Source organism: Pan troglodytes, chromosome 10 (assembly GCF_028858775.2).
Source record: "Pan troglodytes isolate AG18354 chromosome 10, NHGRI_mPanTro3-v2.0_pri, whole genome shotgun sequence".
Lineage (NCBI taxonomy): Eukaryota > Metazoa > Chordata > Mammalia > Primates > Hominidae > Pan > Pan troglodytes.
The window spans coordinates 87,440,697-87,459,005 of record NC_072408.2 but is presented as its reverse complement, the minus strand read 5'-3'; the positions used below and the strand labels follow the sequence as shown (position 1 = coordinate 87,459,005).

Below are 18,309 nucleotides of genomic sequence, written 5' to 3'. Positions count from 1 at the left end.
CTAATCTCATACAGCAGTTATTCAGTTATATCCAGTGAATTTGTATATGCAGATACAATTAGTTTTAGAATAGCATATGAGATGGAGAAGGTCAGACCAATCCTTCTTTTCATCCTTTGAGATTTAACTTTGTGAATGTTGAATGGTGCGAACCTAATTATCTGCATACTTTCTCAATAATTCTAGCATTAAGTTTAATGAAGATAAGGTATTTCATTAAATTTGTATATAAGAAGACAGTAAGTTTGAATAATGAAAACAATGTATAGGCCTAGAAACTAGAATACTCGTTTTGACTTTAGTCCTTTCTAATAGTGTACCCTGTAGAGCAGGCTACTTAAATAAGCTAATCTTCAGTTTCCTAATTATAAATTAGAGATAATCATTATTTTCTTGCACACCTCAGAGAGTCATTTTGAATACTATTTGTAAAATAAGGAATGTGAAACTGCTTTGAAAATTTTGAAGTGCTCTATAAATGTAAAGGTTTCCAAAAATTGCAGATTTTTTTATGTTAAAGTTTATCCATATTATACAGGAAATAATGACATTTTAGTGCCTATCAATGTCCTTGAACAGGTTATCTTTATTTACCCATATAAGCTCTAGGGAAAAAAATGTAAAATGTGCAGTTTATATTTACTCCTGCAAACACCCTCAATTGCTTTATTATGCTAAAGAAAATGTGTTGGGCATTGATGGTGATATATTTGTATATGCCTATAAGTATATGTGTGTATGTGTACATATATGTGTGTACATATACACATATATGTATATGTTTATATACAAATGTATACATATAGGCATATAAAAATATATCACCATATTCTATATTGTTTGATAATTATTCCAAAATTACAATATATATATTGGGTCCTATTGCTAAAGGAGTGAATAGTGGGATAATTTATATACATGCATATACATATCTAGATACATACATACAAAATGTATATATGTTTATATTATATATATACATATATAAAATATAGACATATAAAATGTAACTGTATATACACATATACAAATATATTTATGTATACACACATATATGTGTGTATATATATATATTTTTTCCTCTTGTATAATTACGATGTCATTAAAAGTAGAGATTCTTCATCTTAATATCCCCCAAACTGTCTAGCAAATCCTTGTAAATGATGTATATAAACATGCATGTGTGTTTGTGTTTTCATATGTATGTGTTTTAGGGGTCCTCAATTCATACTGAAGGATTGATAGTAAGATCATGAAGACTGAATCTCCATCCTTACGTGGTACTAAGATAAGAGGAAATATACATGCTTATCCTCATATAGTGCCCAGTACCTTATGCTCTTCCTCACACAGAGAAGGCAATTAATAAATGAGATCACTGTGAGTTAGAATCTGACAAAGGCTATGCTAAATATACAAAGTGTGGAGGGATCAAAGAAGAGAGGACGATCAATATTAATAAATTGATTTTGATTTATAAAATGTATCTCTTGTCATTTTCATTTCACTTTTTCAGGGACACAATATCCTTTAGTATTATAATGCTCTGTCAACATAGGAACAAATCTGATGTTTCTAATGTTACTGCAACCATTTGCATGATAGCCTTTAATCTCTAGTTGTGTTAAAAGCTGTCATCAAGTTAAAGTAATTGCAGGCATCTGAAATTGACAGGAGAGATAATTTTGACGATCCTTCCTCAAAATTAATTATAAGCCTTCCTCTTATACCTAAAATCATAGTATTTTCATTTTTGACCCTCTTGAAAACCTTTCTAAACTCATTTGTACAGTTGGTGGCAGATTATGGGGCTGCAATATCACTTCTTCCTACCTCTTTCACAGTCTATCCTTCATCAAAATCTTCCAGCCTTTCCAAGTCCTAACTCTGGGAGCACCATTCTCGAGAATGGCCAAGGGCAGAGGAAAACACACATTGGCATGTTAACCTAGTTATAAACCCTGGGCTGGAGTGTCCCAGTCTTAACATACATCCCTCAGACCATATGCTGGTCCTCCTCTGTCTCTTCCCCAGACTTCAGTTTTTCATGTTTCTATCTGAACACTAGTTATTTTGCTTTCTTTCCTACCTCCCTCTATAGTTCTCTTCCCTTTGCCATAGCTTCCAAAGAAATTGAAACCCGGAATCCATTCATAGATGACCTCTGTCTTTTGCTCCTGGGACAAGTGTTCATAAACTTTCAATTGGAAGTGCTTTCAAATAAAATTTGGGAGTAGGGGGAAATTGAGATACCAGACATTCTTTCTAAGGTGAAGATTGTAGGAATATGTAGGTGGAAAGTGAGGGCCACTGCAGTATCATTGCTACATCTGTTCCCATCTGTTCTTGACATGCTGAGCAAAGGAGATTTCTCTGAGTGCTACAGTACACTGCCAGCCCCAATATAGAAATCCGCCTTCTTGTAAAGTGCCTTCCATCTGAGCCTGCTTACCATGCAGCTCAGCAATGATTATGCATATCATTACATTGGGTCATAGTGACGTTGTTGTAAGATTTATTATATTACAACATCACTTGATTACAGCAGAATATATATCTTCAGGCTTCCTAGTTTATTGCTCATACCACGTTATCATTTGCTCATAGTTGTATGCTGACAACCTACCATATTTCAAGGGGACACTGGGGGTTTGCGAAAATTACTTTGCTTACATAATCTGTGTGGTTCAGCTACACCTGCTAAAATTGTCTGTTTTTCTTCTTAATTATATTCATATCCTGTACTGTCATGCCTTATGGAACATTAGACAATATGAGCTGTTGATTTGTATCTACTTATTGGTGAATAAAAAATGATACAAATCAATAGGTCACTGATACAACCAGTTGTCCTTGTCCTGCTTGATGGCATTTGATTATTAGAGTAGTGATGAAATTTAAATATCTAAATGCATATATGCATCATTTTGTAAGTCCAAGTAAAACTTTAACATGCTGTAGAGTTTAGATTATAATGGAAATTGTAAGCATAAGATTTCACCAAAATGTTTACATTTTGAATTACATTTTAGAGGGAATCAATCATTTGATAAATGAATAAAATGTTACCATAGTAGTAAATTCATGTAATTCTTTAAATACAGATTTAAAGTTCTAGCATTAAAATAGAATGAAATTTAAAGAATACCTTAGCTTCTCTAAACTTTCCTTCACTTCTCTGGTTAAAAAGTCTTAAAGTCTTAAATACTCCCATTATTCACTCCTTTGACAACAGGACCCAATATATGATTGTAATTTTAGATTAATTATCAACCAATATCAGATTTAGAACTAATTCGTTTTTTTCCTCCATGACAAAGGCTTGGAGGGAATGAGACACAGCACAAGTATGTTTGATGTTGGAGAAAGGGTGGAACGTCATATAACAAGAGCCTTAATAGAACTGAAGGAAATAGCGGGCATGGATGAGAAGACCTATGGATAAGAAAAAGCCTATGGAGAGTGTGGGCAGCGAGGAAATCTTCATGTATTTGTAGATTCACCATAATGAAGATGGTTAAGCTTGCTATGCATTAGAATTTAAGTCAGTGGGTAAGAATATAAAGAGACATAACTTGGTTTAAAAAAAACCCAACAACTGCAAAGCAGAGTTGTTTAGAGATAGAATCCCCTGTCTTAGGAAGAAGTGGATGAATCAATGCCAAAAGAGGCTGACAGGAATTTTTTAGAGTTCCAAGGTGAATGGTCAAATTCAGGGCACTTCCTTCTTTAAGATTCCATGAACTTGCAAACCAAGTGGAGATCTTGAGTGCATATAAGGTTTCAATGTACCTATGATGGTGATGGCATTATTACCCGCTTGAAGGACTGCAGATCTAGAAGGGAAGAGCTGCATAATAGATTTTCATGTTATATGGACATAACTGTCCATTTGATAATTTTTAATTCACAGAGATTGGCAAACCTCATTGCATATGGAGAAAACATTAACAAAGCATATGAATTAGTGGAAAGATCAGGGATGTGTAGCCTGAAGTTGAACATCTGCCGCGCACTGGTGAAATAATTTTTGATAAGTTAGTATCTCTGTTAGGCATATCCATATCCACATCTATAAAATGAGGGTACACAATGTGGTTGTAAATAACTAGCATATTAAGATCCATAGGAGTTGTAATAAATTTGTTGTTTTAAGTAATTGGAAAGATAATACAATTTCAGTAATTATGTTTATACAATTATAAAATATATAAAATAGTAACTTACAGAAATATAGCTGGCATTAATATAATCCGAACCTGGAACACTAGCGTCAGCTATCAGCTTTACTCTGTTATTATTATCTAGAAGAAAATATAAGGAATCAATGCTAATTGGCTTTTTAAATTGTTACTACTTTTTTTACTATAAAAGTAATACAAAGGAGTTCATAATATAACATTCCAATTTCACAGATGGCGGTAAATTTTAAAAAGTTATTTCTTCTCCCATATTTCTACCACCCAGAGACAATGACTATTAATATGTCCTTGTATATATTTCCAGAATTTTCTATACATATTCTTTATATTCTAATTTTCTTTAGCTACAAATGGAGTGATATACAATCTGTTCTGCAAATCGTTTTTTTCATTTATCTATGTCTTTCCATATCAGCATAAACAAAGATATGTAGTTAATTATTTTTAAAAGCTATACAGTATTCCACTGTTTGAATATATAATAATGTAGTTATTTAACCTTTTATTATTATTTAAATGATTCACTTTGTAATTATAAAATGTTGAATAGATATAATTGAAATTTTTGCATATTGCATATATATAGGAGTGTACTTGTAGAATATACTACCAGCAGTAAAATTTTTAGATTTTATATATATGCATTCCAAATTTTGAAAAACATTTCTCAATTGTTCTCTAACAATTCATACTCTGAACCAAAGTGTTTGAAAAATTCTATTTTCTCTTACTTTCACTATCACAAGGTATTATTAAACACTTTATGTTCTTTGTACAAATACAAATTGATGTCTCATAATATTTATTTTGATTTCCTTAAATACAAGTGAAACTGAGCTTCTTTCCTTATGTTTACTGACCATTTTAATGCCTTTCCTATTAACTGCCTTTCACATTTTCTCACTTTTATTTAAAAAAAAGTATGTTAAAAACAGAAGGCTACATATCGCCTTTTGTCATATTAATTAAAATTTTCTTCTTAGTTTGTCATTTGTCCATGAATTTGTCTATCAATTTTGCCATACAAAAATTTATATTGTTAAGCAATCAAATTTCTCATCATTTTTCACTATGACTTTGTACCATTTGTCAAAGTTGTCATTATAAATTATTATTATTTTACAATTCTAGTTTCTTCTGAAAATTTCATGGATTTTTCTGGTTTTAAGTATTTCAATCTTTGGCCCATTGGGACTTTTTTTTTTTTTTTTTTGAGGAATGAGGTATAAATATATCTTTTATTGTTTATCTGTTGTCGTTGGAACAACAAATAGTATCAATTTTTTAACATTTCATATTTTGTCCCTGATTTGGAACACCACTTTGTTTTCTAGGTAGTTAGGTCTATTTCTAGACCATTCATTCTTTTCCATTAATTCATCTGCCTATTCTTTCTTTCAAATTTCTAATTACTACTTTTTAGAATATTTTAAGAGCTAGTAAAATTAGATACCCTGTACTCATTACTTTTCTTCAGAGAAAAATGTCAGAAACTATTTTTCCTGAGAAATTTTACCAAGTTGATCTTATAATTGAAACATCCAGTAATAATTTTTAACTAAACATGAAATATCCACTACTTAATTGTTTTGATGGGTTGTTTGTTTTCAAGGAGGAAAAATGGGTAAACAGGATTGGGTCTGAATTCTAGATGATCTGCCTACCATACATATGGGCTTGGGTAAATTGCTTAGCTTCTCTGCTCCTTGGTTACCTCAGCTACAAGATGTCATTATAACACAGATTTTGTATAATCCTCTTGAAGAAAATTTACATGAAAGCTTATAATAGGCACTCAATACATGTTCTTGCATTCTTAAAACTTAAGCACATAATATGTTAAAATGAATTAGTTGTATTGTTAGTAATCACAATTACTTGCCCAATGTGGTTATGTTTAGAAATGGGAATGATTAAACACATTTCTGCAAATGATTTATGTCCCAAATATAGAATTTTATATGATCTAGTTTAATGACATTGTAACTAGTCCTGTAACTAAGGAAGAGAATCATTATGTTTCTATTCACTAGATACACCTCCTTATAACTATCTGAGTCAACTACAAGCTAAACTTTTCTTTGTGGTGTTGGAATATTTCTGAAGGTCATAGGTCATCTGTCAAATGGAGATTTGGAAATCTCTTCTGCAAGTATTTGCTGCTAATTCTAGTATCTTAAAGTGTTTTAAGCTAATGTCTTCTAAAACATGCTGTGATATTTGGCATTCTGCTTCTTACATTACTCAGGGGAGAGAAACAATGGACTTCATTTAGCTGGCTCAAGCTAAAATTCAAATTCTATTAGCTAAAATTCAAATTCTATTAAAATGAAATCAATCTCTGCAGGGAAAATAAATTTTCTTCAGCTTTATGGGTTCTCTGCAAGCACAATAGGATAATCTACTTAGTTTAAACATCTTATTTGCTTGTTCCTAGTGTGTGTGTGTACATGTGTGTGAGAGTGTGTATGGGTGTGTGTGTGTGAGAGAGAGAGAGACAGAGAGAGAGAGAGAGAGAGACAGAGAGAACCGGGGGTATACTTGCCCATAGAATAGATGTGCCTGTGACTTTACAGCTTGGTTTCTAACCCAGGCTAGAGATTTGGGCTTGTTATCTCCAGACAGTAGCCTAAATGCCTATGAATTAACCTTATTCACCCAGAAAGTTAGCAGCTCTTAAAAGGAAATGATCTATTAACCAATAAGATAAGAACTAATATTTTGAATGTTTCCTGTGTTCCAATACTGGGCAAAGCGATTTACATGATTATTTCATCTAATTTTTACAATACTCTTATGGGGTAGAGACCACTGAATAAAATGTCCAGAGTCACTAATGTAGTTAGTGGGTAAACAGATTTGTAACCCAGGAAACCTAATTAATTTTTTATCTCAGCTTCAGATATGGAAAATTGGGGTAGTCATACTCCTCGGTCCTTTTTATTACTTTAAGATTGTTTATTTAGTCCCATCAACCACTCTTATTCTCTTCTCATCCTATAAATAATAAGCTAAAATTGTCTAACATTTCTTACAGTCTTAAAGGGAACCCAGATAATAATGCACTGAAATCTTAATAAATGATTGAAAAGTCACACAGCAAAAAAACTTTCAAATCTATCAAATTTTACATATTTCAAATTAGACACTCCTTGGAAGTAAGTTAGACATATTTGAATTACTTACTTTATATATACTGATATATTATAAATTAATTATTATTATTTTTTTTGAGATAGAGTCTCGCTCTGTCACCCAGGATGGAGTGCAATGGTGCAATCTTGGCTCACTGCAACCTCCGCCTCCCAGGTTCAAGCAATTCTCCTGCCTCAGCCTCTCGAGTAGCTGGGATTACAGGCAGCTGCCATCACGCCCGGCTAATTTTTTTTTTTTTTTTTGTATTTTTAGTAGAGATGGGGTTTCACCGCATTTGCCAGGCTAGTCTTGAACTTCTGACCTCAAGTGATCTGCCCACCTCAGCCTCCCAACGTGCTGGGATTACAGGCGTGAGCCACCGCGCCCGGCCGTTAATTCTATACAATTGAAAAAATACTAATTATTCCACAGTTACTGTCCCTTAATCAGATTACAGTATTTATTGTCACAGAATATCACCAAATAAGCATGAAGCAAACAGTCTGGATGAAATTTAGGTGCAGATAAACATAAAGACATGGGAACGTCCATAACTTTCATACTTACATTGCATCCAACCTAGGTTAACTCTCTAAAAGAAAGAATAAAAGGATGCGTTGAAAAATGTCCTGGTCTTAGAAATTTAACCAGCCTGACAAACATGGTGAAAACCCATCTCCACTTAAAATACAAAATTAGCAGGGCATGGTGGCACATGCCTGTAATCCCAGCTACTTGGGAGGCTGAGGCAGGAGATTTCTTGAACCCAGGAGGCAGAAGTTGCAGTGAGCCAAGGTTGCACCACCGCACTCCAGCCTGGACAACAAGAGCAAAAGTCCAAAAAGAAAGAAAAGAAAAGAAAGGAAGAGAGAGAAGAAAGAGAGAAAGAAAGAAAAGAAAGCAAGAAAAAAAAGAAAGAAAGAAAGAAAGAAAGAGAAATTATGAATGTTTCTTTATTTCCTCTAACCGAGTCTTGTTATCTTGCTCTTAAAATCATTTACTTATGATTTGTTTTGTTGCAGAAAGGATTTAGGTGGTTAAAGCTATTTGTATTTTCATCCTATTCTACTTCTTAGAAATTAACAGGTTCTAGTAGATTACTACTTCCTATATCATGTTTCCTTACGTTTGTTTCCTTCGTGAACTTCATAAGTTATTCCCTAGTTCTAGAATATCAGAATTTGGTCTGTTTCTTCCTATGCATGTCCTTTACAATTCGACATTCTATGATCACATCCTTCTCTAGGTCTGTGTCTTTCTAGAAAGAAGAATTCAATTTTCAAGAAGTGTAGCAATTCCCCCAATATACATTTGAAAAGGCATAGACAAAAATATATATATACACACACAGATGTATATTATCTTTAAAATTGGGAACATTTCAAAACTCTAGACTTTGAAACGTTTCAGGACATCACAATGTCACTTTTTAATTTCATAGGGTAAAATGTATTGAATCAGAATATTGAAAATAGGGATATCTGTTCAAAAATATAATAGCAAACATATAGCTATTAGTAACAGAGAAATGTCCTATTTTCCTTTCACATCACTGTTAATTCTTTAAGCAATAACACTGTTTATTTTCTTATTGATTGAAAAATGAAGCTGTATTTACTATGGTGAAGCTCATTCTGCCTCATATGTAAAATGAATTCATGTAAGTGCGCATTTACTCTGATCTTCAATGAATATTTTACAATGCATTTTTTTTATGTTCCATAGGAAAACACTGCTATGCTGTGAAGGGAAACTAATGCACAAAGCTAAGTGAGAATATTCCCTTTGCATTTGATGCTAGGTCTGTAGGAAGATGTTAAACAGGTTCATTACTTGGGTTAAATTACAAAGCTAAGAAACTAGTAGGTCTACAGTTTCTTGCACCTGCATAAGTGAACTTGTGTGAACAAACTGAAAACCACGTATACTAACTTTAGTTAAATATGAACAAAGCAAAAGATATATAATTTGATAGTCACTGCCAATAAAATACATTATTATAATTCAAACAATATAAAATAAAATATATTAAGGAAACAAAAAAGTTAAGATGATAGGCATTTAAAAATATTTCCTAGCTAAACCAAAACCAACAAATGCACATACATGGTTTTATGTTTGGGAAGCGGTTTTTTGCTCTATTCCAAGGCAGATCAGCATCAGTTGAAGAAAGATCCTGAAGAAATTTTGGTAATTCCTGTAAAATAAAGTCATTACAAAGTTTACATTTATCAGAGGTAAACAAGAAATTTCACTTATTAAAAGACAGTTATTTGTCCTAAACTTTTTTTTAATTTTTAAATTAAAAGCACCTATCACAACTGTGGAAACAAGGTCAAGTTAACAGTAATGAGTTTACCTAGGCTTTCACCAAAAATATCCTGAATGAAGTTGGTCAGCTGGGTTTTGCTCTTTCTGAGATAATTTCTTTGCACTTTGGGAAGCCTTAAGATGTGGCAACCATGTTAGTGACCATTTTACATATGTTACTAATGGTTTCATTGGGTACACACTATTGTTTAATATTTTAATGTCTACTTAGTAGGAAAAGGGATTTCAATGATTTATTTTTTGTTTTCTCTCCTCAGGCAGTGTGATTTCATGCCTATTAATTGGTACAACATTGGTCAGTTTGAGAAGATGCCAGAGGTCAATTCCTGCTCTTAGTAAGCATTGCTAAATCAATAATGGAATGCAAAGGTGCAATTAAGAATTATCAGATATAGATGAAGGGTCAAGAAGATCTATTATTGACATTTGATGAAAATTTATGATATTATCTATCTACCTTGCTCTTGGCAAAGCAAGCATCATTAAAAAGTCTGGCATAAGAAAATATGTTCATTATTTTGTTGAGCTGAAAATTTACATGTGTGAAATTTATAGTTTTCCATTTTAGAAATCTCAACTTGCCAAATTCCATAAAAAGCACTAAAATATGTGTTTTAACAATTTTTCAACATCAATATAAATTATTTCTTTTAATTGGATAAGTTTCCCTTTCTTATTTTTTTTTTCTCAAAATTAAAATCTGGACAATTGTTTACATATGGGTATGTATTAAGGGACAGGAATGGTGTAAGATCTGAATTCTGATGTGTTGGCACCAAAGGCTTACAAAATTTTTTTAACCCAATAAGGAGTCCTAGAACAGCTTCCTTGTGTCAAAGTTTTGGAAATACATAAAGAAGGGAGAAAAAAGGTGAGTTTAAATAGACTGAAAGAGCACTTATATTTTATAATTATTTCACATAAAAGTTTCCATTTCTAGACGTAAGCAGCTCTGGCTTTGGTAAGCAATGCTCAAACACTAGGTTGATTGTTCAGATGGTAATGTTACACTGGGCAGTGTTATCCTTATCAGGGTGCACAAGGCCACAATTCTCCCTATTTAGCTCTTTCTCCTATTGTTTTCTCTCTTTTCAGTGGGACCACAGATGAGTTAGACCGTTTTTGCATTCCTATCCTTTTCCTGTCTCTGGAACACCTTTTTTCCTTTACCTTCTTATTAGACTTCTGCTCATCCTAAAGTTCATCCTGAAAGACACCTTTTTTATGAACTCTTTTCTGGTTGATATACAAACAGATTTGATCCTCAATCTTCATGCATATCTCCATCAAGATACAGTAAATTTGCAATTTTTACACATCTGCAGTTCTTACCATAATATGAGCTTCTTTATGGTAGAATTTATCATCTTAATAGCTAATACTTGTGCCAGCTACTGTTCTTAGTATTGCTTATATTCAATCATTTTATATTCATAATTTAATAAAGTAGATATTATAATTTTACAAATGAAGATATTGAGGCAAAGAGAGTTTAAGAAATTTGCCCAAAGTCACTTAGCTGGTAAGTGCTGATTTACTATATATCAATGTGCCAAATACAATGCCTATCACATAGTAGGAACTTCTAGATATTTAAGATATGAGTGAATATGTCCTGAGTTAAAAGGTTTATCAAATATATGCACCAAAAATGTATTTATTAAAACATAATTTAATAATTTGCTTTAGAAATTCTTAACAAAGCATTAGACAAAACGAAATTTTTAAAAAGTTCTTCAAACTATGGTCTTCAAAAAACTTAAACTAGAAACTTTCTCATATAATATATGTGAAAATGTTATTGCTAATAAAACTTTTTATCTACTCGGTCATGCATAATGTAATTATATTCACTCTTATTCTAGGGAAATTACACTTTTGCTCCTGAAAAATTGAGAATTCTTGCTGTCTAAATGCTAGGAAGAATTTTATGGCACTATTGATTTTGTTAAGTCCAGACCAATATTTCTTAAGAAGCATAACCAAAAGGCTGCAGGAAATACCATTAATCTTCTCTCATTTTTGTTATTATTCCCTAAGAGACTGAAATATTATAATTCTGAATTATTTAATCCAATTGTTTTATTCTTTGTTTCAGAAGTTCACACACTGGAAATTTCATGGAAAAAAATAAAATAGAAATAATGTTTTTGGTGACATGTAGAAATCTGTCTTTCTTAATAACAAAATAATCATCTAAGTTAGAAAAGATGCTTATAACTCTTAAAGTAGCTTGAAGATTTGATATCTACCTTATGTTTTTAAATAAGTTCAATTTTATAGATATACAAAATGTTAAAAAAAAACTATTCCCAACTTTTAAGTAGATTTAAAGTGACAAATTCTTAATTTTATACATTTTCATTATATGATACAGCATTTATTCCATAGTAACTTTAAAAAGGCCCCCTGTAAAACATGGACATTACTTATCTTTTTTTTTATTTTTAGACAGTTCTAGAAATAATTTTCTTATAGTTTCTGGAAGCTTCAAGTTTTGGTCTCACATTCATCTATATCACTAATGTAAACCAAGTAGGTAAACGTAAAATGAAATAATTTAGTGTCCAAATGTAAAATAATTACTTAAATATAAAACTACACTTATAGTATGACCTAAACCTTGAATACAAAACAAACTAATGAATATGGCATTCTACATTTGCACCTACATCTGGATGAAAGAGCAGAGAAGAGACAAGGTCATGCTGCCAATACAGGGGAGGTCCGAAGAAGACCACCTTTTCCTGACACAGTAGGTGAATAATTCTGATCAGGTTGCACCAGAGGCGGCCCAGTGTAACATTACTATCAAAACAATCAACCTGGTAATTGGGTATTGATTATCAAGGCCAGAGTCCTTCATGGCCTTGCATGCTTAAAATGGACATGAAATGTGACACATGAAACGACTGGAGGTCTTGCAATGTTGTGACAACTGCTAGTAACATACCGAAAATTCTTCTTGAAACTTTAGGTTGTTGTTTGTGCAAAGCTCTTCAACATGTTGCAGGAAGGATTTCTTGCTTATTGGCCTCCAAGTAAAGAAAGGTATAAAATAGGGTCATGTTAGATTGTATTTGTTCGCGTTAGCATTGGCACTGGCTTCACTGTTAACAAGTTAAAGAACAATGGACATCCCCAAAAATCACAAACAACACAGCTTTTTAAAGTCACTCTGTTATACTTATAAAATTAACTTTTCTTCTTTAAGCTCACTTTCTTTGTATTCATGGCACAAAATTCCTTCAATTTTTTAGTGACATTAAATAAAGGATTTAGCATTTTAATGAAGAAAATTTTTCAAGTAAATGTAAGGGCATAAAGTTATCATTGACTCCTAAAGCACATAATACCTCTTTGTCAGACAGAAAACATTTTATACATTACAAGGTTTTAGAAGATATAAAATATTGCAGTGACCTCATTCTCATAATGACATGGTTTTCAAACCCCAAGGAGTTTAAATATCCCCGTATTACTTCCCAAGCTAAAATACAGACATGCAGGCTTCACCCCAGAGAGAGAGAAAGCATTTCTCCAGTTACCATGCAATTAGTCATGCTTTTATGATTTATATCCAGCTTGGAGGTTTTTCCAACAAACATACAAAAAGTGAATCACACATTAAGGTTCTACTGAGTCAGTGCATCTAACTTTGATATTCAAAAAGAAGAAAAAAATATTTAACAAACTTACTTGATGGATTTTCTATAACTAAGTAACCTGCAATAGAGATTGTGTTAAATGCATTGTGAGTCAGAGTGGACAGCTAATTCTGAAAGAAGTGTAGATTAAAGTCAGAAAATTATAATAAATCAATAATGTAAAATGTGCTATGCCTTTAACTAATATATGATCATTATTTTAAATTTTATTTATTTTTTTGAAATTACATTATTTGGACTCAAACATGGCAAATAATTTACATTCTTTCTCGAGCTGAAAAGATGTTATTGTTATTATAAATGTCATTATAAATGCTTAAAAATGTTAGGCATTTAGGATACTACATTAAAAATAGATCACTTTTTAATATATTGCATGGTATTTAGTGGTCTAAAAGAGCTAATGTGGATTTTAAAAATATTTCCTCTATATAGAGAAAGTGTTGAACCAGACAGAATGAATCCATGAAACATGACATCGCATTGGCTAAGTATAGTTTCATGAGTGAGTTTGGATAAATACACAGCAACAACAAATTATAACTATTTCCATTATTTTAGACCTATCTTTTGTGACAGATCATTGGCCAAATTATTTATACTCTGTAAACAAAAATAATTTTAACAGCTAAATAGGCTACACAACATACACAAACTTAGAGAGGGGCGTATCATTAATAACACTTACGTCATGCACAACAAATTAGCACTGCAAAAAACACAAAAGGCACAAAATATAATGAAATGAACTAAGGAACATATGACTTTTTCAAAGTTTTAAATCTAGAATAATATTAGGGATTTTACTATATTCTTTAATTGAAGAATATTTGTAAGAAGATATGTTTTTTGAAGCAAAGAATGAATAAAAGAAAAAAATGGTTTGAAAAACAGAGCATAATAAATATGAAAATGGTCAAAAAGAGGTGTGTTCAATGAAGAAAACAGGATTTAAAAGGAAGTATATTTCATTACAATACAGGAATTGTTGAAAAATATGGGGGTGCTGGAGCAGGTATTACAAAGTAGAATGTTAGAATTCTCAGTTAATGATGGGTGCCCCCCAAGCAGAAAGAGATGTTGTATCTTCCAGCTTCTAAGGGTAAACATAAAGTGATAGACTATTCCATTGCCAAACAGGGCATCTAAGTGACAAAGTAGCAGTGACTAACAAAGAGTCTTGGTGGATAAGCTTAAGAGTGCCCCACAATACCCTAGAGTGATTTAAAGAAAGCAAGAAAGAATTCCTTATTCTAGATGGATATGGAGATGGCTGAAAGGGCTACCAAATGAGAAGAATCTTTGATTTGGGGAAGGGAAAATAGAATGTCTGAATATTGGAGGCCCTGGAAATATCTCTGACATAGTAACAGTTGCAGTGGGGACTGAAGCCACAATCAATCTTTGTTGAAAATAATTACCCCTCAGCGAAGACCAGCAAGAAAGAAAGATAAACTACAGGCTACATCCACACATACTACCTAGCTCCCTTAAGATAACTTGTTGCCCAGTGCTCCTATGATACCTTGTTCTTCAGAAATAGGAAAGAATAGAAGGTTGTGTTGGGTAAATTCTGATCAACTGAACTTAAGATATAAATGACTGAGATGCTTTGATTACCAAGGTCTATTTCCCTGCTACCACACGGACATAGAAACTCTTGAGCTTTGTGGAAATAACTTTTATAATAACAGCAAATATTATTCCATTGTGATTGGCAAAATTTAAGCACAATATATATGATTTAGTGACAGGCTAGTAGTCCGCCTATATAAGGACAGTGAGACTGCCATCCATCGCAGAGAGATTCCTTTTTCCTAAAGGATCATTTGAGCCGGTACTGCAAAAGTATTTTTACTGAGATAACTAGAATCTAAAGTAGATGTTGGTTTCTGGGAAAATGTCAATAAACCATTTGAAGCATCAGTATACATTTGTGAAATCCCTAAGAGACATTAAATGTGAATAATCATATTAAATAAAAGTGAGCAAGAAATAGCTAAAGCAAAATATTATTCATATTATTGCTCTTCTTTAATCTTCTCTATTCTTCATCTCAGAAGTTATGATTAATTGAATAAATATACTTTTTTTGTTTTAAGTTCATGTCTTTTCAGTGAAAAACTCTACCAAAAGTTGCTGTTTCACTATTCTTAATTCATTTTGCATTTAAAATCTCTCCCTAAAGATATTTTTTTGCAGAAATACACCATCATAAATTTATTAAGTGCTGTGAAACTCAGATTTTTAAAAGTTTGTGCAGATGTCATTGGTGCCTAACTCACATCGCCTGGGCACTCAACATTCACATGCAAGGAGATAGTTTCCTACTACAAGGACCTGCCACTCTCCTCGAGTGTCTCCTGCATCCAGGCTAGAAGCATCGGAGGGTAAATATTCCAAGAAACATCCATCAACCAATGACTAACCAGAGTTGGTGGATAAATACCCCAGCTCCCTCACCCCTCAAGGGGGATAATAAAGATGTGCATTTCATGATGTCTGCCTAAAGATATTTTAAACCATAACTGGCTATATTGGGTTTGGGTGGATATTTGTGAATTATTGCCTTATTATAAAATATGATGCATTTATTGGTTTCAAATACCTGCTTGAACAATTACTAGTTATATTATCATGTGCAATACTTAATTTTTCTGTGCCTCAGTTTCCTAGTTTGGGAAATGTATTAAATTAAGTTCATATATTTAAAGGTCTCTGCCTTTAGTAAGCAATACATAAGTATTGGTTACTATCAATAGTATGATAATTACTATTGCTAGTTTAGTTTGTATATCTCAAGCTGCTCCTATCCATACTGTTCTACAATTGATACTGATATAAGGAAGGGATTTTTTCCATTATTTCCAAAAGAATGTTCTCTTAATTTTACTCAAAGATGGATAGACTATATTGTGCTAAGATATAGCAGTCACGAATATCTAGCTTTCAAATCCAAGTCTGGATTTCTAGCTCTCAATTCGAGATCCCAAACAAATCTCTAATACAATGACCATAATAATTCAGTTTTCATATAATCATGTAAAACATTTCTAACCATGCCCACATTTCTGACATTATTCCTTGTAACTCCTCTTCATGCATCCTGTTTGCACTCCAGATATTCTCTATATATCCCTCCCTCTCAATTTTATACCATTCCAGGCATTCTTCCTACAACGGAAATTTTACTTATTCTTTAATACCTGATTCAAATGTTAACAACCCTATCGATCTTACTCTGTTCTACTAAAAAGAAAATAATTTCCTTTGCCTGTAAAATCAAATTTCCAAGGACAAATCATCTTCTATGTTGTATTATGGCTATTTAAGTCCCTGCATTAAGGATACAAGCGTTTGGGCTCATATATACTTCAGGGCTGGGGCAGGATTAACACTTGGCTTACTAGATGTCCCTCATAACATTATTCACAGTAAACATTAAATAAATCATATCAAATATAAAATTGTGGACGAATTCAGATTAAGATACACAGAAAGCAAAATATGAATATTCTGGTTTTATTGTGAGGGAATATCTGAATTGAATACATTTGCACACTAAATTATTAAGAAACTGAGAATTCTCAAGAGGTCCTAACTCAAAGCTTTAAATATGTATAATCAATAGATTTATCAACAAAAAGCATGTGAGTCTAAGCAAAAGCCATAGCAGATAACCTAACATTATAAATTAACAGGTGCACATTGTTAGGAAGTTAGATAAATGAACAATAAAATTGCTCTTGCCTACTCAAGTGATAAACAAATAGGCACACACTTTAAGAAAAAGAGAGGTGGAATCTGATTTGGCTTTATTTTCTTTTGTATCACTCTTTTTTATCTAAATCCAATCACTTTTTAGAATCTGTTCTTCACATTTACGTTTATATAAGATAAGAAATAAAGCTTCTAGTAGTCCAGTTTTTAGTCTGTACTTATGTCACAATCATTTGTGAGTTGAAATCTTCAAATACCTATTAGGAATGCTCAAATTGAGAAGACATTTTGAGGTACATTACCTGGCTATTTCAAATAAAAGTTAGATATTTCCTTCCTCATTGTTGTCTGTAGTATACTTATCATTGCTTTCGTTCTTAGCCTCATGTTGTATAGGTGTATTTCTCCCTTAGGTATTGGCTACATTCTAAATTTTATTTTTCTTTGAGGTTTTAAGCTTTAATGTTTATATACAAAAAAATTAATTTGAATGATTTATAGAGGGAATTAGAAAAGAAATGGGACACACTAAAAGGAAAATGCACTAACTTATCACTGATGAGGTATAATTAAATTCCTAATAGGAAAAACTGTTTGCTTAAATAGGCACTAAAAAACTCACAGAAATTGATGTGCATGAAAATCAACAATGCTATTTCAGGAGTGCTAGTTTCGAATGAAGTGATCCAAGGAGATACTCAAACATACTCAAATAGAAAACTTTTTATTAACATTTTAAAAACTTAAAAAAAAACCTGTTAAATGGAAAGCATTTTTAGACTGGTAGCATATTCATTTATGATAGTGAAGGTTACTGTAAGACTATAATCAGTTCATTACTGGATAAATCAATTTGGGAACTGTCCAGATTTCAATAAGATAACTGACTAATTTCCAATAGAAAGGGCTAAACACTTTTTATTACACGAATCTTAACTGTCTTAAATTCTATATCTTTTGGTTGAAAAGTGTCTTATTTCACGTCTGGACTCATTTCTTTAAAGCCTATCAAAAACTTAAATTCCACTCAGATTACTCTTGATGGATCTAGAAAGGAAGCATTTATTTATGTTGGCAGTGGTGATTGAAGACCATATTGTCACAGAGACTCAGCTTTCCCTCAAGGTCAATTAGTTGAAATCTATAGGGAATTAAAATATAGTCCTAATAGAGAGCCACAGATGATAACCTATAGCTGAGCAGCTTCAATCAGCATTACCAGTGGTATGGGACAAACTGAGAAACTTTTCTTC

The 18,309-nt window shown here is 32.2% G+C and overlaps 1 protein-coding gene and 1 long non-coding RNA gene across 4 annotated transcripts in view; one reads left to right on the top strand and one right to left on the bottom strand.

Annotated features, from left to right (window-relative positions):
* LOC134807493 (uncharacterized) overlaps positions 1-10,540 on the top strand; it is a 55,661-nt gene extending 45,121 nt beyond the window's left edge. The window contains exons 2-3 of the long non-coding RNA XR_010148092.1: positions 9,926-10,003; positions 10,478-10,540. This is a non-coding gene — a long non-coding RNA (uncharacterized LOC134807493). The remainder of the gene's footprint in view (positions 1-9,925; positions 10,004-10,477) is intronic.
* PTPRQ (protein tyrosine phosphatase receptor type Q) overlaps positions 1-18,309 on the bottom strand; it is a 242,317-nt gene that overhangs the window by 17,980 nt on the left and 206,028 nt on the right. For all 3 annotated transcript variants that reach the window (XM_024347962.3, XM_024347960.3, XM_024347961.3), the window contains exons 36-38: positions 12,622-12,703; positions 9,444-9,534; positions 4,228-4,304 (exon numbers count right to left, since the gene is read on the bottom strand). In XM_024347962.3, coding sequence (XP_024203730.3) covers positions 4,228-4,304; positions 9,444-9,534; positions 12,622-12,703 — 250 coding nt within the window. The remainder of the gene's footprint in view (positions 1-4,227; positions 4,305-9,443; positions 9,535-12,621; positions 12,704-18,309) is intronic.